General features: G+C 33.9%; 1 protein-coding gene across 1 annotated transcript; it reads left to right on the forward strand.

Annotated features, from left to right (window-relative positions):
• The first annotated feature begins 20,043 nt into the window (after positions 1-20,043).
• On the forward strand, positions 20,044-24,466 carry LOC120073925 (receptor-like protein kinase 2). Its single transcript, XM_039026848.1, has 2 exons — positions 20,044-23,370; positions 23,834-24,466. Exons 1-2 carry the CDS (start codon positions 20,481-20,483, stop codon positions 24,349-24,351), a joined length of 3,408 nt encoding a protein of 1,135 aa, XP_038882776.1. The 5' UTR covers positions 20,044-20,480; the 3' UTR covers positions 24,352-24,466.
• Positions 24,467-26,126: the final 1,660 nt, after the last annotated feature.

A 26,126-nucleotide genomic window follows, 5' to 3' on the forward strand; every position in this document is an offset into this window, starting at 1 on the left:
AGAAGAAGCTTCGTGCAAAAGGTCACTTCTACCTGGAAAGCAAGCCTGAGAGGGAAGCTTTCCACTCCATTTCTACCATACGCGGGCAAGAAAATCGTCTCCGATCGGGATCCGTGTAAAGACATTGACACTCTTTCCGTATTTGTTCTTATTTTCCATTCATTTACTGTGTTCATCTCTAATCTTGCATTCACTATCTGTAACAAACGCTTATCCTTAGATTTCAATGTCATTATCGTATTCATCATCAACTCTCTATTCTTCACCATACATTCATCATCCATTTCTTTCATCATGTAAAACTCATCCCCCAGGGTAAAAGGGAAGGATTAAGCAAGTAAGTTAATCTTTGTTGAAGAAATCGGCTAAGTTTAGCTAAAGCATGCTCGATGGCATATTCACCTGTGAGAGCACAAGTGAAGATGTTATTTTGCCTCTCGAAAAAAGGTTGGAAGTATGGGTTAACTAAAGTGAGAAGTATTTCCAGAGATGGAAATAACCTTGCGTTCATCACGTTCATCCCTGTTTCACCGTAGATATATGGGAACGCGGTCGATCACTGAGAGGTGTACGACAAGGGAAAGCGGAACCTTAGTTATGTCCTCAACAAGATTGACGAACTTGTGATGTCCTTTCCCTCAACCCATTCTCTTTCTGACTCATTTCACAAGACTTGTCACTGCATTCATCAGATTCTTTTGTACAACTTCACAGCCAATCCTCAACTTGTAAATTAATTGTTTATTCATCTATTTTATCATCGCAATTTATATTACTGCAACTAATTTTATTACCGCAATTTATTTTACCGCACTCTTTTTATCATCGCATTTTATTCTTTATCGTAATTTTACTTTTCATCGCATTTTACTTTTCACAAATCAATTCATTATTCTTTATGTTTAATCGGTCGCATATATCACATTAGTATCGCATTAGTCATCACAATCCCCGTGTTCGATCTCATATCACTCTGAGAAACTTGCGTTGGAATTATACTTGGTTCCAGCGTAAGAAAACTTGTGACACGTGCACTACACGAACGCATACCACGAACGCATATCATTATCATCGCATATATTTAGAACGTAGTATTGCATTATCATTGTCGCAAAACGCATACGTACGTCAGTAGCCTAACAAGTTGTTGGCGATACACAATCAAACGCATTCATTTAAAAATTTATCATTACAAATATTCATACCCACCTCGAGCTTTTACACTCATGGACCACAGAGGTCTAAATGTATAAGCTTCAAGGTTTCCTTGGCTCTATAACCTTTTCTAGTAAAAGGTCGTTTGGTCATTTCTTCAAGACATGATACACATACTGGCAAGGAATTTTCTTCTAAACAATTTAGAAGTCCACATTTCACCAACTTCTCAATTCTTTTGAGTTTGATGTGACCTAAACTTAAATGCCAAAGATTGACGCTTTCCTTAGGATAAACCTTTGGTCTTTTTGCAGATGTCGTTGGTTTAAACATTTCAGCATTAAGCAAGGCTTTTATGACTAACGGTCTTAGTACATATGAGTTATTTTCAATTGAACCAAAACTAATCTCCATACCATTCTTAAAAATAAACACTTTATTTTTAGAAAAGAAGATTGAATAACCTTGTTCAATCAGACAAGAAACTGAAATTAAGTTCCTCTTGCTATAAGGAACTGCATAAACATTATCCAATAACAGATAACTTTTCTTGTCCCAAAATAACTTTAGCCTACCTACAGCAACAGCTGAAACAACCTCACCAGTACCGACTCGAAGAGTCAATTCTCCATCTCACAACCTTTTCCAGGAACTAAATCCTTGGTAAGAAGAACTTACGTGGTTGGTAGCACCTGAATCAAGTATCCAGGCAGAATCATCATTCTCTACCAAGAACGTCTCCAAGACAAATAAATCACAATTATCGTCTTTAGACTTCTTCCTCTTCTGGAGAGTAGTGGGATCAGTATCAGAACCTATATAAGCTCTAAGTTCCATTTCAGAGAACAATTCTCGTCGATGAACTTCATCTGATTCAGCAACAACTGCTTTCTCTTTTAGTCCCTTGACATTCAAGAAAGACTGGAGGTTATCTTGGGAACTGATACTACTGGTTTCTTTGTCATCCAAAGAACTTACGTTCAAACAATTTTTGCAACGAGTCCATGATCTTATGTGAGATGACTATGTTCTCAAACCTTTTGGCTAATGCATCAGGTATACTAACCAAAATGTGAAGTCGGGCCATTGAATTAGCCTTTATCCACATCTCATATGCATAGCATGGATCAAATGCTTATGACTATGTGATGAAGTATTAAGGTCACGCGATCGTGCAATGCACGCCTTAAACGATCAAGTAGATGACAACTATGCGGTGAAGCATGATGTCTAAACGATTGTAGAGCAAGCCTCAAGTATCGTATACCAATTGATCAAGTAGCCAGTGACTATGCAATGAAGCATGCTGGACTACATGATCATTCGGTGTGTGTGCCTACCATGCAACAAATATTAAAAACTCTATGTGATCGTTTACCCCAAGCGTCTACGCGATCGAGTAGCCAAACGCAACACGATAGAGTAAACTCTTTACTCAATCGTTTAGCATCAGCTATATGATCGTTTAGTAAATATTACACGATCGGGTAGAACTTTTCTACACGATTGTTTAGCCAAATCTCAACGATCGTTTAGCCTGTGCTACACAATGAAACCAACCTTTGGTCTTCTTCCTCGATGAGAATAGCATCTCCATGCTTCGAAACTTCATCACGAATGACTCAAAAATAAAAATTAAGAAGAAAAAAAAAACTTCAAACACTTTGAATACAGACTCAATTGCTTGTTAATCATGCCCAAAAACGCAGAGGCCCTTACAAATTAACACTTTGTAAACTTAAAGAAAGCTTTAAACACATGCAATCATCCCGTAAACATCCATCAACACATCCACAAACATATTTAACTCTTAAACACATTGTAAAACACTTAAAACCCATCATGACTGTAAAAGAAGTACAATACAACAATGGAATTTGGAATATAAGAATTACCTGGCTCTGATACAATTGAAGGAACTCTGAATAGAGATCCAGTGAACGGAAGTGGATCGTTCCAAATTCCATTGAGAAGGAGCATAACAATTACAGTCTAAATAGAAATGATTGTGCATAATCAGAGATTACAGCATGCTACTTAATGTGAAGATACAAGGGATAGAGTACGCATACCTTTGAAGATTCTTCTTCAAGTATCCCTCGATCGTTCAATAACTTGTTCAACAACACGAACTCGAACTCGAACGCAATGATCAGAACACGAACTCCACGAACAAATGAATGCACCTCGATCCCAATCGAGTCCAACTCGATCCACGAACAAAATTAGAATACCACCATAATGGATACCTTGGTATTCTTGGTGTGAGAATCCAGAAGTTGTGGGCTCTGTATGATTTTGGATTGAGCAAAGTAAAAGGTAAACGATCGAGTAAGTGGGAGATATATGTCGTCTATTGTATAGATGAAATACTCGATCGTTTGGTAAATGGAAGCCTATCGTATAGACTTTACTACTCGATCGTTTAGTAACGATTAAGCGAGTAACTATCATATAGTAAACTCGTAACTCAATCGTGTATGCTCTTTATGCTATCGTTTAGTAAAACCCTTTTACACGACAGCCTTTTGTGAGATTAATCTGAATGAATCATCAACTAACTGATTTTGAAAACAATTCTTTTTTTTTTTTTTTTTTTTTTTTTTAATCTCACAGTTACCATAAAATTGATTCTCAACTTGAACCCATTGAGCTACCAAGGAGACCTCATGAACCTGTAGCTTGAAGCTCCAACGGTATGTGAATAAATGATCAAACTCTTTAATCATGAGATCCACCATCCGTTAATTGTTGGTCACTCCACTAAAGACCGACAACTGCACTCTTTGCACTACAGATATATTTATGTTTCCATATGACCAATCAACAGTGCGATGACCATTTACAAATCTCTCGTAAGTACAAGTGGGCCAATTCACCGTTTTGCCCCGTGTAGTTACATCTAACTTCTTAAGTACCACTGATTCCTCTAATGAATAATAAGTCATAGTCCTACTATGACTAAGTTCTCTCGGGTCAGGAGAGGGTGCCACTATGTTCAATACTCGAAATCAGTCTTTAAGGGAGCAATTTATCTACATACCCTTGCTTCGAGGAATGAATGAATTTCGTCTTGTGTAGCTGAGTTCCCAGCTCCACAATCAGACGAATTCCCAAAATGGTAGGCTTGTTGATTTGGCAATCTGGTCACTCTCACCCATACAAATCAAATGACTACCCTCATAGGCAGGAGTTCCCAACTCACTCAGAATTAAGGTCATGTCACCTATGGTCATTTTAGTGAAATGTAAGTCTCAATTATCAACGACGTTATATAAAGAGACTAATCATTTCGTGATCTGGCCTTATTCTCTTTGTATAGGATACCCCCACTCGCATGTCTTCACATGGAGTCAGGATGAGACCATTTGTAGCACTTTACAATACTTGTAACATCTACAAAGCGGGCCATATTTGTAGTGTCAATAGGATAAGGTATCTCTCCTTTATCCATCTACTACAGACCATTTAGGTTATTACTTAAGGCATGATCCACTTGTATGTCTCTACATACATGCTTAAGTTACATGAAACAAGTACAACAAAAGGGTTGGTAACTGCTGCAGTCATATCTTCTTCCAAGTTAAGAGGATAGTCTGGGAGGGGGTGTGCTAACCCAATCTGAGTCTCGCTCTGTGAGAGAGTAACAGTTCCAGACCTTAGGTGGCTTACCTGGAGAGGGGAGGGGGATAAAACGTTGAAAAACGTGAGCTAAATAGCCTAGTGAGTGGTACCTTTTAAACGAGACAAGTTTTTTTTTTTAAGGAAACATTTTTGGGAAATCAATTTTACACTCAATCAATCATCATACATAAGAATGCAACCCTTCCAACTTGGTAACTAGATATCCCTGGCATGATCATGTATTTCCCTGGGTATTCCCACGAATTCCCGATACGAATGATGTTGAAACAATCCCAGTAATCCCAATACCCTTATAGCTCGCTAAATGGGCACATGTTGACAATATCCTATTAGACGTGATATAGACACGCCAACAATTTTTCAGGGTACAATCCCAATTTCCAATGCAAATCACAACAAGCAAAATAATAAGAAACTCATCAACCAATTAAAGAAAAATACATTTTCCGATTATGCCAATTTCCAAACTTTACGCATATATATAATAGCATCTATATATAGTTCAAACATACGAAAATAATTAAAACCACTCGCAGTCCTCTTTGTTATTTCCTAAGGAATTCTCCTAGAACAGCTAAGGAATTCTCCTAGAATAGCTCTTGACTCGGATTCCTTGAATTCCACTTATTTTCAAAAAAATCTCAAATTAGTCCAAAGTTCTTCCAATAATTCTATTTTAGTCTTAAAAATAACTTAAATTAAAACAAACAACTTACCCCATTCAAAATACCAAAAAATAAGCCTAACTTTCCAAAACACAGCGTAATGAGGTTATTTTGTAGGCTGACGGGCGTTGTGGCTGCAGGGCTGGGCGTTGCAGGGTGCGGATGAGTGATACTGAGCGTCAGGCCTTGCATAGAATGGGCGTGACACGGCACTGGGTGTGGCACGATGCTACACACGTGAGGGCTGGACGGTGTGGTGCTCAGCCACAAGGTTATGCGTGTCGATGGGTGTCCGTGCGCCTAGCGATGTGCGTCCATGTGCGCCTGGCGTTGAGCGTCCGCGTGTTATGTAACAGAAGTTGGGCACACATGTATGCATTGGGCGTCAAGTCGATGGCGCTGGCACCTGCCCTATGCATCCGACTAGCCTTCTATCTTCCAATGTATATTTCTCTCTCTTCACAACTCCAAACTTAGTGGCAGCCTAGGGTCACCAACTACACTCTCACATTAATCTCACTTATTTTGCATGAGTGAATTGTGAAAACTTACTCCTAAAATTGTCCTATTTATAGGCGTCCAAACTTGCCCAAATCTTGACACCTCTGCCTCTTTACAAGTCCAGGTGCTTCTTCCTTGTGTTGCCAACGTTTCCCCTTGAGACCTCTACTCTGAAGTGTCTGCATCTCTCTTGGCCAACGCAAGGCCTTCACTTTGCATATCTTCTTGTGCATCCACCTCACCTTTGTTCAAGCCCAAATCACCCTTAGTTAGCCACTTATCCATATTAGCTGTTAATCTAATCTTGTTCTCCAAGTCACTCTTGTCAACGCATAATGCACCCTATGGCTGCATATCCCTCTTGATCGCATGCATTGTCCAACGTTTGGCTCCTCTTGTGCCCATACTAACAAAACTGTCGCATGCTCCCCCTTGGCTGCACACTTCTTCCCACGCATGGCTCTCCTTGGCGCATACCCTCTTTGGCCAACGCATCCTCCTCATGCGTTCATCATCCAACTTAGGTCGTCGCATGGTCTCTTCATCGCATGCCAACCCAATCCAATGCCAAGTATCCTCGCCTAGGCCATCCTTGTCTCATGTGTCCATGAGGCTTTCCTATCCTCAAGACGGCTTAGCCATCGCATGACTTCAATGCAAGGAACTTGCCTCGGCCCACTCATACATTCAACTAACCTCAAATCACTTGGTTACCGCACATCCTACCATTTCTAGTTCTTGGTGAAGGCTCGACAACATAACCTCAAAGAATCCTTGGTGGTCACATACCTCATGCGTCCACTAACCTCTACGCCTTCCTCTTCCACCCTTAACCAACAACTTAACTCCCCGAATGACAAGGTCAATGCCTAACCTCACAATGATAAAGTCATTGTTTTCCAAATCCTCACCTAATACATGGCATCAACGCATGGTTCCCACATTTACCCAAATTTTTGTCCTCTTTACTCCACTTACCTACAACTTATGTTTTAGCCCTTAAAGTCTAGTTTCAACACTTAAAGCATTTTACTCCTCTTTTATCCCTCTTCAAATGTCCTTACTATCCAAGTTCTAACCTAATTTACTCAGAGTGAAATTTTGAGGGTTACGAAAAAACCCATTTGGAAGCTACTGGTTTATATCCTTTAAGAAAGGGAAGGGGGCTAAAGACTATGTATCATTCATATTTAGTGAGTGCATTTCATCATTCATGGCTTTTATCCATTTTCTTGTATTAGGACAAGTTGTAGCTTCTTCAAAAGTGGTTGGCTCTTAATCAGTAGGAGCCACTATATTTAGGACTAGATTCATATAGTTCATTTCAATATATCTAGTTGGAAGAGTAATGATTCTTCTTTGTCCATCCCTGGCTAAGGCATACCAATTCAAATCAGGTTGTATATTAATAGTCTCCTCTTGCTCCTCTTCTTCTTCCTCTCCTTCTTCTATATCACTAGGTAGGTTAGGCTCTATTAGTTACTCAGTAGTTATCTCCACCTCAATTCTTGTGGTGGAGGACTCAGTTTCATCCTCTGGCCTCTTTTCCTTTTGCATAAACATCTTCTCTTCTTTGAAAGTTATATCTCTACTAATTATAAATCTTTTCTCTACTGGATGCCACATCTTAAACCCCTCGACTCCCTTAGTGAAACCTACAAACATGCACTTAGCAGCTCTGGCCTTCAACTTCCTTATTTTGGTGTACAAATCCCACACATCAAAATACTTTAAGATTTGCTAGATGAGGAGGATGATTATACCATTTCTCCTCTGGGGTAAGTAAATCCAGAGATGCGTGTAGGCACCTATTTAAGGTGTAAACAGTGTAGGCTGCAGCTTTTGCAAAAAAAATTTCACTTAGGATAGCATCAGATAGTAAACATCCTACCCTTTCCATTATAGTTCTATTTAAACTCTCGACAATCCCATTCTGTTGAGGTGTGTACCTCACAGTCATATGTTTAGTTATTCCATTCTCATTACAAAACTTATCAAAGTCTTCATTACAGAACTCAAGCCCATTGTCAGTTCTAAAGTATTTTAACCTCTTAGATGTTTGAGTTTCTATCATAACCTTCCATTCTTTAAACTTCCCAAAGACCTGATCCTTAGTTTTTAGGAAGTATATCCGACTTTTCCTAGAAAAATTATTTGTTAAGTTTAGAAAATACCTTGAGTCACTGAGGCTTGGTGTTGGAGATGGACCTCATAGGTCAGAATGAACATAGTCCAGTATTCTTTTGGTGGTATATTGAGATTTTGTGAAGCTTTGCCTGGTTGCTTTCCCTAGAATGCAGTGTTCACTAATCCTTTTGGATATAATACCCTGCTTAGACAATGCTTCATCCCTTTGGCACTGATATAGGACAATCTTTTATGCCATAGGTCTGCTTCTATCAAGTTTATGGTAGAAATGGTCTTGATCTTATAGGTTTCATTATTCCCTATGTACACTGATTCTCCACCCATGTCCTTATAGGTATTAAATCAGGGTCTAAAAGGTGTCATATGATAGGTATAACCAGAGTCAAGTACTTAGTCATGCTTCCCTATAGGACTTACTTGGTTGGTTTTGTTTTTTGTAAAGGCTAAGGCATCATAATAGAGATAGGACCCTTCAATCACTGAGGCTTCTGACAGTTTCCCTTTCTGATCCTTCTCTTTCTGTTGATTCTTCCTGTCCAGACTATAAAAATCTCTCATTAGGTGCCCTTTCTTCTTACAACACCTCAGTTTTGTTTTTGGTTTGTATTCTTCATTAGGCTAATTTTTGGCCCCTTTTTAGTGGTTCTGCTTGTTCTTACCTTTGACAAACAGTCATTCTGCATTAGGTTATTCCTTTTTTACTACTTGAAGCTCTAACTCCCTAGTTCTCAATGCTGAGATAATGACATTAGTGGTAATTGACTCCCTATCATATTTCATAGCATTCTTTACTTCCTTATAAGCTTTGAATAAAGAATTCAACAAAACAAAAGCTTCATTTTCATCACCAATCTTTTCACCAAGGCTCTTGAACTCATAAACTATCTTCTTAAACTCATCCAAATCTTTAGATAGTGTTTTAGCAGAATTCATCTTGAATGTGAAGAAATTTTCCTTTAAAAACTTCTTGTTATTTAGATCCCTTGTTGCATAAAGGCTTTCCAGCTTGATCCACATTTTATAAGTTGTATCTTGGTCAATTACATGTCTCAAAATGTTGTCACTGTGGTTAAGAACTAAAATTCCATAAGCAATAAGTTCCATATCTTCCCTTTCTTGAACTGTTATCGTAGATGGCAAGTAGATGAGTCTAAAAGGCTTTATGGGCTTTCTGTTGTCCAACAATTACCTTGATTTTGGCTTTCCACAAGCCAAAATCACCCTTCCCATCAAACTTCTCTATTTCAAATCTTGCAACAGCCATTGCTAACCTGGAAAAAGGATTTAGAACACCAAGAATTGTTTTCTTAAGAATCTTGATACTTCAAGAAAGACTAATTTTGATGATCTTCCAAAGCTCAAATACCAATTTTTTGGGTTATTTTGTGTTTTGCAGGCCCAAAGATATATCAGCACTGAGGCCCAAGTTTTTTAGATAAGACTGAATGAGGTTGGTATGAAGCTTGGCTGAGATTGAGCCACGACTCAAGTAGATCTGCTAGCATGTGTAGGGCTGAGACTTTGGTTTCAGCTGATGAGACTAAATCACCTGGACAGAAGGATCAGTTTAGGTAAAATTTCAACTTTCTCTCTCTCGATTCTCTATGTGGAACTCTCTCTTCTCAGATTAGTTTTAATGGTGACTTTTTGTATTGCATGGATGATGAACAACATGCATTAATTGAAGGATGAAGAGAAGAAGAAGAAGATGAACACACACAAGTACGTGGTTCAGCCAAAAACGGCCTACATCTACGAGAAGGACTTTCTTTTGTCTTTTCTCGAAGATTTTTACAGTGCTTTTTCTTTTATAGAATATGTACAATGATTTTTAACTTGTACATGTAATGAATCTGATTGTTGGTATTTATAGACCATACCATTTAATCAGTTACAAAAGGAAAAATAGGAACAAATTTTTATGTAAAAGTTAGCTAGTTGTTTTCAATGTGTTTAGATTCAGATATCTCCAACCTCGAATATGTTAGAATATTGTTTTCTTGGAGATGTTAAGAATTCGATGATTAAAGAATAACAAAAAATGTAAAGCAATAGAGAAGCGACATATAAATTTACATAGTTTACTAACAGTGTGTTAGTTACGTCCATGGGCAGAAAGAGAAAGTAGTTATATTATTAAATAGAATAACACCATATTACAAATTACAGGGGCCTATAGGGTTAGAAAGTTTATATGGCGCACTCCCCAAATCTTATAGTCAAAATCATAAAAAAGTTGAATATGACGAATACGAATACAACCTTGTAATTGGTTGCTTGAAACGCCAAATAACAAATATGAGACATTCAATCAGGAGAGAATGGTTGTTGTGAGTTAAATTCCCTCAAACTATCCAAGAACACCAGACATCTATATTGAGCTTTTGACCATATAGGTTGTGGCGAAGCAAGGAATTTTATATAGGCACTGTATGTACAAGATTAGGTAGTTCTTCTAGATTGATTTCTGTATAAGATCGATCAGAACCCAAAACATTTTTCTTATTTGAAGATGATGTCTCTACAACCTCTATTATTATTTTTCTTTTATAATATCCCTCCCTATTAATTTTAAATTAATTGTACAAAAGTATCAATAATAAGAATATTACATATTTAAAAGCATAAAAACATAAAGTCTAAGAAGATTTTAAAACTTGCTTGTCGAGATCGTATATCCAAATGAGTGATAACAGATAATCCTCTAGTTTGAACTTTGAAATTAATTTTAAAAACCTATACAAGTAATGTGAATGTAAAAATAACATGGAAACAAACGAATTTAGAAAGTAATATGAATACAAAAATTATATATAAAAAATAAACGATATCTTTTCAATGAAATGTTATTGAGAGTTGAGATTGAAAAGTGAATTTTGAAAAGAACAAAAAAGTTTCTAAAATGTCTGGTTCTGTTGCTGGTAACAAAAAAAACATTGCTTGATTATTTATTTATTAAAAAAAATGATACATTCTTATAACACAACTATTTATACATATATTGTTTTTAATTTTATTTAATTCCAACATTTTTTGAATAATTTATTCTTTAACAACTCTTAAAAAGTAGTTTTGTTACACTTTAGAAATAAAATTTTCACTATATAAATTGAAATTGAGTTGTTAATCTTAATTCAACAAATGAAAATAATTAAATTAGATTTTTACATATTTATGTTTTGCTTCTTTTTAGAACAAAATTTTAAATAAATGACCCGATTAACCCGAACTAACCCAACCCAACCCAACCCAAATATTTCATGGTCGGGTTGGGTTGAGTTCATTCTTTAATAAGGGTTATTTTGGTTGAAAAAATTTACAACCCAACAATTGAGTTAAGTCTAAAAGGTCTTTCAACCCAACCTATGAATACCCCTTGTCCAATTCCAATGATTTTTCTCTCTCTTACTTTTTATCTTTTCATTTTATTTGTTTTTATTCTTTCTTGACAGTTGATATTGTATAATTTATTTAATTATTATAAATATGTTTAAATTAAATTTATAATTTATATATTTAATTAATTTTTAATAACAATACTAATAAAATAATTCATTATATTAATATCAATTAATACGAATAAACATAATTATATTTACTTAAATCTCTTTTCATTGTCAATATATATTAGCATCATAAATTATTTATTAAAATTATTAATTGGTCTTTTAAAAAGGAGGAAAGAAAATGTATATTTAAATTAATTGCTAATATTATTTTTAAAAAATAATAATATAAATTTGTAATATAAAAAATTTAATTGATAATAAATATATTAAACTCACGTTATTTTTCCAATTCAACTGTTGTTGTAGTAGTAGTAATAATAATAATAATTAAATATATACTAAATTAATTTTAATTGATAAATAATTCTGGTAACATTTCCACGTACAACCAAGCACAGTAATTCTTGATTCCGAGATATCTTATTTCTAGACATATTATTCTCAAACATTATTACTTTCAGAGCATATAGAAAACTTTAAACCAAACGATCCCTTAAACACTACTTTTATGGCGAGCAATGAATAGAGGTAGTATGGAAAATTTTCCATATTACCATAGTATTAGAAATTTTATCTCATCATAACTTAACTTATAAGATATTAATACATTTTATATACATGATTATTGCACTGAAGAGATATATTAAAACTACGTATTTCAGATTTTGTAAATACGATATACTCTACATTAATCATTACTTTATGGGAATATTTTTTTGTTTTATTAAAATTTGAATGTCACGTGAAGTGGCCTAACAATAAGGAAAATGCTGTCTTTTTGTTGGAAGCTTTGGGCAAAAGTCACAATATCACTCAACCAAACACTCCCTTAACAAAATAATGATTAATAATATATAAATAAACAAACAAACAATAAAATCCACCATTATTGTCATTAAAATTTTGAAATAGGACATTCAAATGATTCGACAATCCAAACAATTCAGATTATCCAATCCAAATTGTAAGGGTTGATTTTAGGTTAATTTTGATTTCAGATTAGATCAGGTTGAATTTTTCATGTCTTTTTCGGATTAGATTAGATTCAAGTTACACTTTTAAAATTTCAGGTTGACTTAACCCAACCCGAATTTCTAATATATATATATATAAACTTATAAATATTATAACTCATATATAATTTTATAATGTTTGTATGAAGTTTGTATATCTTGGATTTTGATATTTAACATTTGAGTATTTTAAATTAATTAAAAAAATGTAATAAAAAAGAAAAAGAAAAAAATAAACCTGACAATCCAACCCAACCCAACCTAAATTTTAAGGGTTTGGTTGGGTTTGAGACCTTACTTGGGTCATTTAGGTAGTCAACCCGAATTTTTGTGTTAGTCCAAAAAAATCCTCTAACTTAATCCATGTATACCTTTGTATTGAAACTAAGTCCACGAATATTTTTATTTTTTGTTTTTTGTTTTTAAGAAAGGAAAATGAAAAAAGAAGGGGGAAAAAACATTTTTGAACTCATTTGATGAATGTGGGTTGTATGATTTGATTCTTTACTTAGAATTTGGTATTTCACGTGAGTGAGATATGATTATATTTTGCTTGTGAATGTGATAATCCAATGGGGGACTAATTTGAAAATAGTTTTCTTCTTAAACAAGTTAACTAGTCTATTCATATGCATACATTCTCTGAATTTACTTTTTAAAATATTTGTAAAATATATAATTTTATTAGTATGACGTTTTGACTATCTGTAAAATTAAAAGTTAGACAAATAAAATAGAAAAAATTAAACCAACTATCATGAAACTATGAGATTTGGTACAATTACAATCCTAAACTTTTAATTGAATCAATTAGCTAACTCTTATAGTTTGATCGCTATAGTTTGTTATAATTTTAACAAACTATAAGAGTTAGCTAATTGTGTTTTTATTAACCAACTCTTATACTTTAACTTGTGTTTCTATTGAAGTAGCATTTATAGAGAAAATTAACAAAAAGACATTGAGCTAGAATCTTAAAAATATAATTCATGACTTATAGTTGAATAGATTTAAGAAAAATATGTAGAAATTTAGATCGAGATTTTATTTTTACCCTTTTTGTGGGTTACAAAAAATATATACATTGAATTGAAGTGACATTCGGTGTAATTTAAAGTTTAAAAAGAAAATCAACAAAATGAATTGGAGTAGAATGTGAAAATAAAATTGAAATTTTCTAATTAAAAATAATTTAAATAACATTTAAAATTAAACATGAAGTCAAGGTTAAGTTTTGATGTATATTAAAATATTCAATTATTGACACGTTGTAAATGGGTCGATTCGACATCATTATTGAAAAACATTTGAAATTGATTTTTAAAACATTAACGTCGATATTGATATCAAAATTTTAACTTTACAAATATATTGGTATCAATGCTAACATATATCGTTGATAGAAACAGATAGCAAGGTATAAGGGATCATTGACCGTATTGGTGTCAAATTTTGGCCAAAAAAAGACGCACCTGACTTTCACCTGACATCAATGGTAACTTTATAATTTTTAGAAAAAGAAGACCTGTAAATAAAGAAAAATGGTTTTGATGCCTAAGTCAGTAAGAAAATTGTAGAATAAAGAATAAGTCAGAAGTTTAAGTTACCTCTGACGTAGTTATAATAATGTATTAATAGGAGACTTGATCCAAGATTCATCTTAGTCCAACTAGGATTAAAGTATGAGTTTTCTAACCCTAGATGAGCTAGACTATCTCTCAAGCCAAATGGACAAGGGCGTGCATTAGCATGCTCTGTTCATCAAATTCAGAGTCTCAACCTCGGCTTCATTCTTGGTCGAGGCCAATCGGTCCAACATCCTTACTAGGCGCGCTAGGGTTTCGTCAAAACCTAGTTGTGTTGGGTTTTTGGCCATTGGACTAATATAAGATGCTCGACCTTAGTTGGAGTCGAGGTGGACCAGGTCCAATTTGTCCTTTGGCCTATCTCTTTAATCTTCTCTTATTCTTATTTGACCATTTTACTTTTGATTCCATAATCTACCCATAACCGACGTAATTAAAAGTCAGTGTAATTTTAAGTTAAAATTTTTTAACAAGCCACAATTAATCAAATTAAAATTTCAGGACGTAATGGTAACAAATTTCACAATTTAGTGGTAGTTTGTGTTATATTTTTTAAATAGAATATTAGTCGTAGAGTGTAAACCAACGAAGAAAGGTACATACTAATAATAAGTTTTGAAAAAAAAAAAAAAAAAGGTGTAAATTCGGTTTCATAAAACTATAAATTAAACTCTAAAAAGTTGTACAATTGAAGAATGGTTGATTTGGTTTATATTTATTTAGAAATTTCATTACGTGCTTGCTGGGTTTGTTGGTTAATAATTTATTAGAAAAATAATTCTTATTGGATAATTATTTAGGTCTCTTTGATAATCATTTGATTTTTTATTTTTATTTTTAAAATTAAGTCTATAAACACGACTTCTATTTTTAAATTTATTTACTTGTCATCTACTTTTGACCAATAGTTTAAAAAACCAAGCCAAATTTTGAAAACTAAAAAAGTAGCTTTTAAAAACTTATTTTTATTTTTTTTAATTTGGTTAAGAATTCAATTGTTGTACCTAAAATATATGCAAATCATTATAAGAAATAAGGATGATGTATACTTAATTTTCAAAAATAAAAAATAAAAAACGAGATAATTACCACTTAGGTCCCATTTGATAATCATGTTGTTTTTAGTTTTTGTTTTTTAAAATTAAGTCTACATATATTACTTTTATCTCCAAACTTCTTCCTTTACTATCTACTTTTCACCAATAGTTTAAAAAACCAAGCTAGATTTTAAGAACTAAAAAAAATAACTTTCAAAAAGTTGTTTTTGTTTTTTGAATTGGTTAAGAATTCAACCATAATACTTAAGAAAGATGCAAATCATTATAAGAAATGTGGATGAAATATGCTTAATTTTAAAAAACAAAAACAAAAAAACAAAGGGTTACCAAGCGGGGCCTTAATTTTTTGTTTTTTATTTTTGAAAATTAAGTATATTTTCTCGATGTTTCTTACTATGATTCACATATTTATTAAGTAAAAGAGTTTAACCATTAGCCAAATTCTAAATTAAAAAAAAAATAATCTTAAAAACTACATTTTTTAATTTCAAAACTTGTCTTGATCTTTAAAAATATTGGTTAAAAATAAATTTAGAGATAAAATTGGTATTTATATACTTAATTTTAAAAGAAAAAAAAAGTCAAATAGTTACTTTAAGGACCTAAACGGTTGATTTTCAAACATTTTGCTTAGAAAAATGATTCGAACCCATTAATCTATGCATCTAGCCGGTTCTTTTTTTCAATTCTTTAATTTAAATACTGGAGAGGTGAGAATTAAATTATAGACTTTGGAAACGATGACAGTGTTTATTTATGAGCTATGTCTGAAATTGGTTTCATCGCTATGAACTTTATAACTGAAAAATAAAAATGTAAATTTTTATTCAAAGTCGTAGAGTGAATATTTAAATTTTTGACCTCTTGATCAAGGACATACCATATATACTATATGTCGGTTGAGCCTGTTAGAGTATTTAATATTATGTAGTAATATTTTGGATTTATGTTATAGTTTTACATTATGTTATTTAGATATCATTTAGATTATACCAATGAATCTCATTGGGTTTTCTACTATTTAAGCTTGCTTTCATTTTTGTAATAGTTGAGAAATCCTAATGATATTTCTCCAATATCTCTACATCTCTCTCTAAAACCATTATCAGTCAAGTTCATCTTAACAGTCCTAGTTAGCCTTAAACTTGAATGATGCATTCCTAGTTAGTTTCTATCCATATGACTTTGGTTCATTTTAGTCAATTTAGTTTCAAAACATCATTTTAGTTCATATGTTCGCATTTTTTTTAAAACGTGATATTTTGTTCTGTATTTTCAAATTTCAACCTAAATTATGTACATAATTGAAACTGTAAACAATTTTAGGACAACTTCTTAAGAATTCCAGTGAATGAAGTTATGGCAAAGAAAAAAATTTGATAAAAAAAAATGAGATCAAAAAAAAAATTTAGCGTTTCTTTAAGAGTATAACGATAAAACAGATATTTTGAAAGTATATAAATTAAAGTGAATAAAAGTTGAAAATATTAGACATGATAGAGATAGAATAAGTGGAATGGATAAAAACAAAATGTAGAGAAACCAAACATATAAATATTCACTAGATAGGTCATTGGTTAAAAATAATACTCTATTAACATGTTTGTTGAATTGTCTTTTGGTAGAGGGGTAGAAATGGAATTGAATTAACTTGCATCACAATTCAAGAATCTAGTCGGCATTAATGTGGCTTAGGGTTTATAAATTATTTATGCACGAATTTCAACCGTCTGATCATTTTTTGCTAATTAAATCGAAGGCTTGTTGGTGACTCTCATAATTATTACATTTATTTAAATCACACAAACCTAGGGAAATGGCAATGTAAAATGCTTATTATCTGTATAATTAATTGTTTATTTTAAAGATTCTCTTTGTGGAACTAAAGCTAGGAGTGTGACTGAGTGTAAGGTTAAATCTTATTTACCCAAGTCTTCATATATATTTTAATGATTTAAATATTTTTTTTATTCATCAACTTTTAATAATATCTTATTTTAGTCCATAAATTTTTAAAAATATTTGTATTAATCCCTAAACTTTGAATATTATTTTATTCTGGTTTCTAAACTTTTAAAAATATTTGTTTTAATTCTTAAACTTTTGAAAATTTCTTATTTTGATCTCTTATATATTAAGATCTTGTTAAGTCTTTGACAAAATGACGAGATACCTTGTATTTTTATATGACTACACTACCAAATAAGTTAGTTACGTTAAATAATTTAGAGTTTTAGTTTTGAATAAGGTGGCAAAGCTGGAAAATTTAAACAATATTTTTAGTTCAAAATTTTGGACGTTCAATATTTTGGCGTGTTGATTGTTGACATTTTACTCCATTTTATCTTACTCAATACATCTAAAGCCTAGTCATTAAAAAATATAAGCTCTCGCATTTCTGTTGAAAATATAACATAATTTTAATAGTATAAACTAAAATAAACACTTTTTAAAAGCATAGAGACTAAAATCAACATTTATGAAAATTTAGAGACCAAAATAAAATAATAATCAAAATTTAGAGATTAAAATAGGATTTAAACCCTATTTTATTTTAGTTTCTATATTTTTTTTAAGTGTTTTTTTCCCTTTCATCACAAGACACCTTATTTATAAATTTTTTTAGTCGTAGCTTTATATTAAATAGTTTTATTCATTATAAAGTTTGCGCTTTTAAAACTACAATAACGACCTAATGAAAATATGAGGAAAAAGTAAACAAAAGTTAGAAATACAATGGTTCGAATGAATATTATGAAAATAAATAAATAAGAATTAACAAATGATTATGAACTTTATATGGATCATAATTGTATTTAAACGTGATTGTTTTCATTACTTCTCTTGTTCTAGCCACATGCCTATGTATGTAATTCAATTAAACATGTTATAAATTTTTTGAATAAAAATTAAATAAAACGAACAAATTTAAAGATAGAAATAGAAGGTTAAATTACAAGTTTGGTTCATATGGGAGGTGAAAATTTGTATTTAGTCCTTTTCAATTTTAAAAATTATAATTGAATTCTTATGATTTGATAAAATCTGATAAATAATTCAGATAGTTTGATAGATTTCTCACTAATAATCGATACTATAGGGACTATTTATAATAAATTTATTAAACGATAGAGATTGAAATCTAAATATTCAATCTAATTATGAATATTGAAACTTTCTTCAAACTCGATTTTCTAATTCGACAAAAATTTAAATTTGAAAACTTCAACGGATATTCTTTTCCCTTCATATACTAATATTTTGAAGCTTGACTTTTGCAACTAATGTTCCAAATAGCATGGAAAAAGAGATATGGACTAACCCGCATTGCAAATATCAAGATTTTATCCTAATATTTTTCAAATTTATTATAGATATAATATTAAAAGTTTATCAAAAAAATCGTTAATCAAATTTTTTTAAATTTATTTTAACAACTAAATATCCAACTCAATTATTCAAGCTATTTGTAAATGTGTTCTTGTGAAGCACTTAGCACATAGTTTGATTGGATTTGACGTTTTAGTGCAGACAATCAGTTGAGAAAAATATTTGACAAGTGGTTTGATGTCCTGGTATCCATCATCTCTGTTGTGAGCATAACCATTGTGTCCACGGTATTACTAGGTGCATTATCATAACATTCGGTATGATGTGTTTATTTGTCATTCTACATGGCTTAAAGCTTCCATTAAGGAAATTTACATAGGGTATCTTTTTAGGATATATTTCCTTGTAGAACGTAGTGAGTGTTGTAATACTAACTTTGAACTTCAAAAAATATTATAAATTTATCATTCTAATAAAACTTCATTCAACACGCCGTTAAAATAAAGTATTCTCGTATGCACTGAATTAATTATAAAATATATGTATAACACAAAATTGATAGAATTTCAAAGAAAGGTGACAACATAGTTATGTTTTTATAAGAAATTACGAGCTTTTGACAAATTTATTTCACATTTAATTTGTATGTTAACCGAGCTAAAATTTACATAGAGTTTGACAATATTAACATTAGTGAATTTATGGAGATGGATAAATTGAAACACTTATCTTAATATAGACCGAAGGTCGATGACTAAATTTGATGCAACTTGAAAAGATGAAGGGCGGAGATTAAAAGTAATAGGAGTCAAGTCAATTCAATTTGTGATTACAAAAGGTTCAACAATTAAAAATTAAAAAAGAAGAGTTAAATTTCAAATCTAATATAGAATTATATGTTTTATGTCTTATTTGGTCCATAAACTTTAAAAAATATTTAATACGTCATAAACTTTCAAATTGTGCCTAAAAATTCATTAAAGAGAGAGAAAAACTAATCCATCTATTAGATATAATTATGAGTTTTATGTCTATGAAACTTTAAACTTTATTTATGGTGAATTTTAAAGATTTGAATGTTCAAGAATTAATTTATAAGAATTGAGAGTTTCGATAACTCAACAAATATATATTTCAAAGTTTATTGGAAAAGTAGGTGTAATTTAACTAAATTTGAAAAGAAAAGTAATTAAATATGGTCCTTGTTCTTTTCATTCCATTTTTGGTCCCATTACTTTTATATAATTATTTTTTTTCAATGTTAGCTCTGAATTTCTAATATTTTTCATACAAATGTCAATATATTACCATAGAAATGCTAATAAAAATAAAAATTTTAAAAAAATCAACAATAAACTAAATTTAAAGTACCAAAATGGTATTATTTTAAGGAAAGAGAAACTAATTTTTCTTCACATCCCTGTTCATGCTTCGTCAACAGAGACACTCTGCCTCCCGAGCTGGTAATTTTGATGCATGGAGCGAGACGAAGCACGCAAATAAGAAGCAACAATGGCGGCCATTCTGATTCAAAACTAGGCCCTTCTTCAACTCTAAACACTAAACTCAAACCCATTCTGGTTTTTTCTCTGTTCATCTTTTTCCTCTCTTTTCGTGCCCCGTTTTCCATTATTCAATTCCCCCCTCTCTTCCCTAGAGAGAAAAAAAACCCAAAAACAAGCATCCAAAGCGCGGCGTGGGTAGTGGGTTTTGTTTTGATAATCTCAAGATAATGCTCCTCAGTTCTGTATTTTATTGGCTTCAATTTGATTCCCTTCCTTGATGGATCGCCATTGCTAGTTCTTCGAGAGAAACGGAAAGAGGCTGCAATATCAATGATACAAACTCGAGAAGAAGGATTTGGAAATTGATGCAAATGTCGTCGACCCCTTCTTCGAGACACTATTTCCCCTTCTTCCTCTTCTTCTTCTTTTTCTCTGTTCTTCACTGTGTTTCTCGTGTCTCTGCTTCTAATGGCGAAGCCTCTCTGTTATTTTCATGGCTTCGAAGTTCTGGTAGTCGTTCTCATTTCTCTGATTGGGATGTTTTTGACGCTAATCCATGTAATTGGACCTCCATTTCTTGCTCCTCTCATGGGTTTGTTACTGGGATCAATATTCAGTTTGTTCCTCTTCGGCTTCCTCTGCCTTCGAATCTCTCTTCGTTTCGGTTTCTTCAGAAGCTTGTTATCTCCGGTGCTAATGTTACCGGAAAAATCCCCGACGATATCGGAAACTGTACGGAACTCGTAGTTCTTGACTTGAGCTTCAATAATCTCGTGGGGTCTATTCCTGAAAGTATTGGAAATCTCCGGAAGTTGGAGGACTTGATTTTGAACGAAAACCAGTTGACGGGGAGTATTCCGGCGGAGTTAGGGTTTTGCTCTAGCCTCAAGAATATCTTCATTTTTGATAATTTGCTGTCTGGATTTTTGCCGCCGGACGTTGGAAAATTAGGAAATCTCGAAGTTCTTCGAGCGGGAGGTAACAAAGAAATTACCGGAGAAATCCCACCGGAGATTGGAAACTGCAGTAAACTGACATTTTTAGGGCTTGCCGATACTCAGATTTCCGGGCGATTACCGTTGTCTTTGGGAAGGCTTCAGAAGCTTCAGACATTGTCGATTTACACGACTTTGCTCTCCGGTGAAATTCCTTCCGATCTAGGCAACTGTTCTGAGCTTGTTGATTTGTATCTTTATGAAAATAGTCTCTCTGGTTCGATTCCACCACAGATAGGGGAGCTCAAAAAACTTGAACAATTGTTCTTATGGCAGAACAATTTAGTTGGGGCAATCCCAAAAGAGGTTGGTAACTGTAGCAGTTTAAGAAGAATTGATTTCTCTTTGAATTATCTGTCTGGGACTTTACCATTAACTTTGGGGGAACTTTCAAAGCTAGAGGAGTTTATGATTAGTGATAACCATGTCTCTGGTTCAATCCCCTCTAGTCTTTCAAATGCCAAGAACTTGTTGCAGTTGCAATTTGATAACAATCAGATTTCTGGGTTGATTCCTCCAGAGCTTGGGGCTTTATCAAAGCTTACTGTGTTGTTGGCATGGCAGAACCAACTTGAAGGATGCATTCCTGAAAGTTTGGAGGGGTGTAGTAATCTTGAAGCTATTGATTTGTCTCATAACTCACTCACTGGGGCTATTCCTTCTGGATTGTTTCAGCTTCATAATCTCACAAAACTTCTGTTGATTTCCAATGATATATCTGGTCCAATCCCACCCGAAATCGGTAACGCCAGCTCGCTTGTACGGCTACGGCTTGGAAACAACCGGATTGCGGGTGGGATTCCCAGAACAATTGGCAGCCTGAGTAGTTTAGACTTTCTTGATCTCTCTGGGAATCGCATCTCTGGTCCACTGCCTGATGAGATTGGCAATTGCAGAGAGTTGCAGATGATAGATTTGAGCTATAATGCTTTAGAAGGTCCCTTGCCCAACTCATTGGGATCTTTGTCTCAGCTTCAGGTCTTGGATGTTTCATATAATCGATTTTCGGGTCAGCTTCTGGGGAGCTTTGGCAGTCTTGTTTCGTTAAATAAGCTTGTTTTGAGAGCAAACTTGTTCTCGGGATCGATACCGACATTTCTTGGGCTATGTTCAGGTTTGCAACTACTCGATCTTAGTAACAACCATTTTACTGGAAACATTCCACTGGAGTTGGGACAGCTTGATGCTCTTGAAATTGCTCTCAATCTCAGCAACAATGAACTCTATGGGCCAATCCCACCTCAAATATCTGCACTTACCAAGCTTTCAGTACTTGATCTGTCGCGAAATAAGCTTGAGGGCAACTTGAAACCGCTTGCCGGGCTGAGTAATCTGGTCTCTCTCAACATCTCTTACAATAATTTCAGTGGTTATCTCCCTGACAACAAGCTTTTCAGGCAGCTATCACCAATGGACCTGACTGGCAATGAAAGGCTATGTTCTTCGATCAGGGACTCATGTTTCTCTATGGATGGATCAAGACTAACGAGGAATGGAAACAATGTGAGACTATCACATAAGCTTAAGCTAGCAATTGCCTTGCTTGTTGTTTTAACATTTGTCATGATAATCGTGGGGATTATTGCAGTGGTTAGAGCAAGAAGAAACATAATCGATGATGATGATTCAGAGTTAGGGGACAAATGGCCTTGGCAATTCACACCATTCCAGAAACTAAATTTCTCTGTGGACCAAGTACTAAGATGCCTAATAGATTCAAATGTGATTGGAAAAGGATGTTCTGGGGTTGTCTATCGAGCTGATATTGGTAACGGCGAGGTCATTGCAGTGAAGAAGCTGTGGCCAACAGTATCAGCTGTCGCTAAAGGGTATACTAACGATAAACCAAGAGTTCGTGATTCCTTCTCCACGGAGGTGAAAACTTTAGGCTTGATTCGTCATAAGAACATTGTTAGATTCTTGGGTTGTTGTTGGAACAAAAACACAAGGTTGCTTATGTATGATTACATGCCCAATGGGAGTTTGGGAAGCCTCCTCCATGAAAGAGGAGGGAATAATGTTGCCTTGGACTGGGCACTTAGGTACAAAATCTTGCTTGGTGCAGCACAAGGGCTTGCTTACTTGCACCATGACTGTGTCCCTGCCATTGTTCACAGGGACATCAAAGCCAATAACATTCTCGTTGGCCTAGACTTTGAGCCTTACATTGCTGATTTTGGCCTTGCCAAGCTTGTCGATGATGGCAATTTCGGTCAGTCTTCCAACACCGTCGCCGGTTCTTATGGATACATTGCTCCTGGTAAACGTTTTCTCTGATCATCATTTTTATTTCATATCAAGTAATATCTTTTATCTAATTTGTTATGAAATTGACAAATAAAGAAAGCGAAAAAAACATAAACGGTAAAGATTGACACAAAAAAATTACATGGTTTACTAATAATTTGTTAGCTATATCCACGAACAGAGGAAGATAATAGTTTATTATTAAAGATAAATATCAGATAAAACAGAGTGCTAATAGGGTTAGTGAATTTATGTATGACACTACTCTAAACCTCATGCTTGGTTATTCATAATGTGTCTTTACTTGATGAAACTTTACAGCTATAGAACCATTTTCCCCCTTAATGACTGAATCCTTTACTGTTGGCTTTCTCCCTTGTACATGACAAACATCGTTTGTTTTTCGACCCAATACTAAGAGTACTCATCATTCTTCCAATACTAAGAATACTCGTCAATCTTTCTTTTCCTTTCAGAATATGGATACATGATGAAGATCACAGAAAAGAGCGATGTTTACAGTTTTGGCGTCGTAGTATTGGAAGTCCTAACAGGAAAGCAACCAATTGATCCAACAATACCAGAAGGGCAACATGTGGTTGATTGGGTGAGACAGAAGAAAGGGGTGGGAGTTCTAGACTCAACCCTTCTGTCTAGGCCAGAGACAGAGATAGAGGAAATGGTGCAAGTTTTAGGCATAGCATTGCTGTGCGTGAACTTCTCCCCGGACGAGCGCCCGAACATGAAAGATGTCGCTGCCATGCTTAAAGAAATCAAGCACGAAACCGACTCAAAGATTGACGTGTTCGTTGAAGGGGGGAGTGATGGTCAAGAAAACAAGAGGCCAAAGGGGGTGTTGGCAATGGCAACAGCTTCATCCTCGTCTAATAAACCGGGAACGGAAAGTGTTTGTGTTAAAAGTGATGGTTACAGCCTTTCTTCTTCCTCATTGCTTTACCCATCTTCCTCTATTGCTGGGAGTCAAGTGAATTAAAGAATTGTATAATATAACAATACAGGGGAAAGGGTTTGTGATTTCCATTGATTTTTCAGGCTGTTCTCTGTTTTTTTTTCTTGATCCTTTTCAATTTTTTCTATGTAAAGAGAGATGGAACACAGTGTAATTTTAACTTGCATTGTTTTAACTTCTTCACTTAGACTTCTTTAGTAAAATCCCGATTTTGGTAATAGAAGACGAAGAAGCTTTGACTCAAATACTTCAGTTTTTTATTTGTTTATAACTAACTTTGTGATATAAACAGTCAGCTGGTATGCTCTATTTAAAACAAAAATAGAGAGAGTTATCATTATTTTTCCTAATTTTTTTTTGTAAACAACAAAAATTGTACGCAATCTTTATTAGTAAAAGAACTTGGATCTTTCCGTGGACATTGGCAATCTTGCAGAACCACGTAAATTTTGTGTTTCATCCTCTTGCCTTTATCTTTCTTGTTCATACGATTGTTTTCTTTCTGCAAATCGCGTGTCATTCATTCACCATTCAAATCGCAACAAATAATGAGTATCAAGTTCAATCGTGCATCGATTTTCGTTATCGAGTAGCTTTAAGTTGATCGTTTTCACCTTCGAGTCGCACCGAGTATTGTTCAAGAATCATTGAGTAAGATCGAGTATTAGTTCAGTTGTCGTCGAGTTCCATCAAGGATTTAATAGAGACTCGTCAGACGAAGAAGGGAATTCTCATCGAGCATCGAGTAGGAAGACGTCGAACGTCGAGTATCGATCATCGAGGATTTGGCAGAATAATGCTTAGCCTTTTCTTCATATTTCCTGCATTGATCTTGAGCATTTGGGCCTAGTGAAAAGTGGTTGATCCAACAATTTGTGGTATCAGAGTGTTTGAAGATTATCAAGGTCAACATTCTTGGATCATCAAGATACTTAAGAAATCTAGACTTGATACTCAATCAGATCAGAAATGGTTGTTGCAAGGTATGAAATTGAGAAGTTTGATGGGAATGGTGATTTTGGCTTATGGAAGGCCAAAATCAAAGTTATTCTTGGACAATAGAGAGCTCACAAGGCCCTTTTGGACCCATCAACTTTGCCACCTACTATATCAGCTCAAGAAAGGGAAGACATGGAGCTTACAGCATATGAGACTTTGGTTCTTAATCTCAGTGACAACATCTTGAAACAAGTGATAAAGACATGGCCTACAAGATGTGGGCCAAGCTGGAAGGTCTTTTTGCAACCAAGGATCTTCCCAACAAGATGTATCTAAGGGAGAAGTTTTTCACGTTCAAGATGGATTTTGCCAAGCCTCTTTCAGATAATTTGGATCAGTTCAAGAGCCTTGGCGAGAAAATTGGCGATGAGAATGAAGCTTTTGTGTTATTAAACTCTCTACCCGAAGCCTATAAGAAGATGAAGAATGTCTTGAAATATGGTAGAGAATCAGTTACCATTGATGTCATCATTTCAGCATTAAGAACTAGAGAGTTAGAGCTTCAGTCAGTAAAAAAGAAGCAACCTAGTTCAGAGGGGCTGTTTGTCAAGAGGAAGAACAAACATAATCAGTCTAAGGGGAATAAAAATCAGTCACGTGAAGAGCACAAACCTAAGACCAAGCTGAGATGTAACTACTGCAAGAAGAAAAAGTCACTTGATGAGAGATTGCTACAGCTGGAAACAAAAAAATCAGGAAAAGAATAAGGATTGGAAGGGAAAACAACCAAAAGCTTCAGTGGTTGAAGGTTTCTACTTTTATTTTGATGCCTTAGCCTCCACTAGAAACCAAACTAACCA

The sequence above is a fragment of the Benincasa hispida genome, chromosome 1 (assembly GCF_009727055.1).
Source record: "Benincasa hispida cultivar B227 chromosome 1, ASM972705v1, whole genome shotgun sequence".
Taxonomy (NCBI): Eukaryota; Viridiplantae; Streptophyta; class Magnoliopsida; order Cucurbitales; family Cucurbitaceae; genus Benincasa; species Benincasa hispida.

Excerpts from the sequence above, each read along its gene's own strand:
- LOC120073925 (XM_039026848.1), top strand. The coding sequence starts at position 20,481 with ATGCAAATGTCGTCGACCCCTTCTTCGAGACACTATTTCCCCTTCTTC. Across the intron at positions 23,371-23,833 it reads TTATGGATACATTGCTCCTG|AATATGGATACATGATGAAG; the intron begins GTAAACGTTTTC and ends TTTTCCTTTCAG.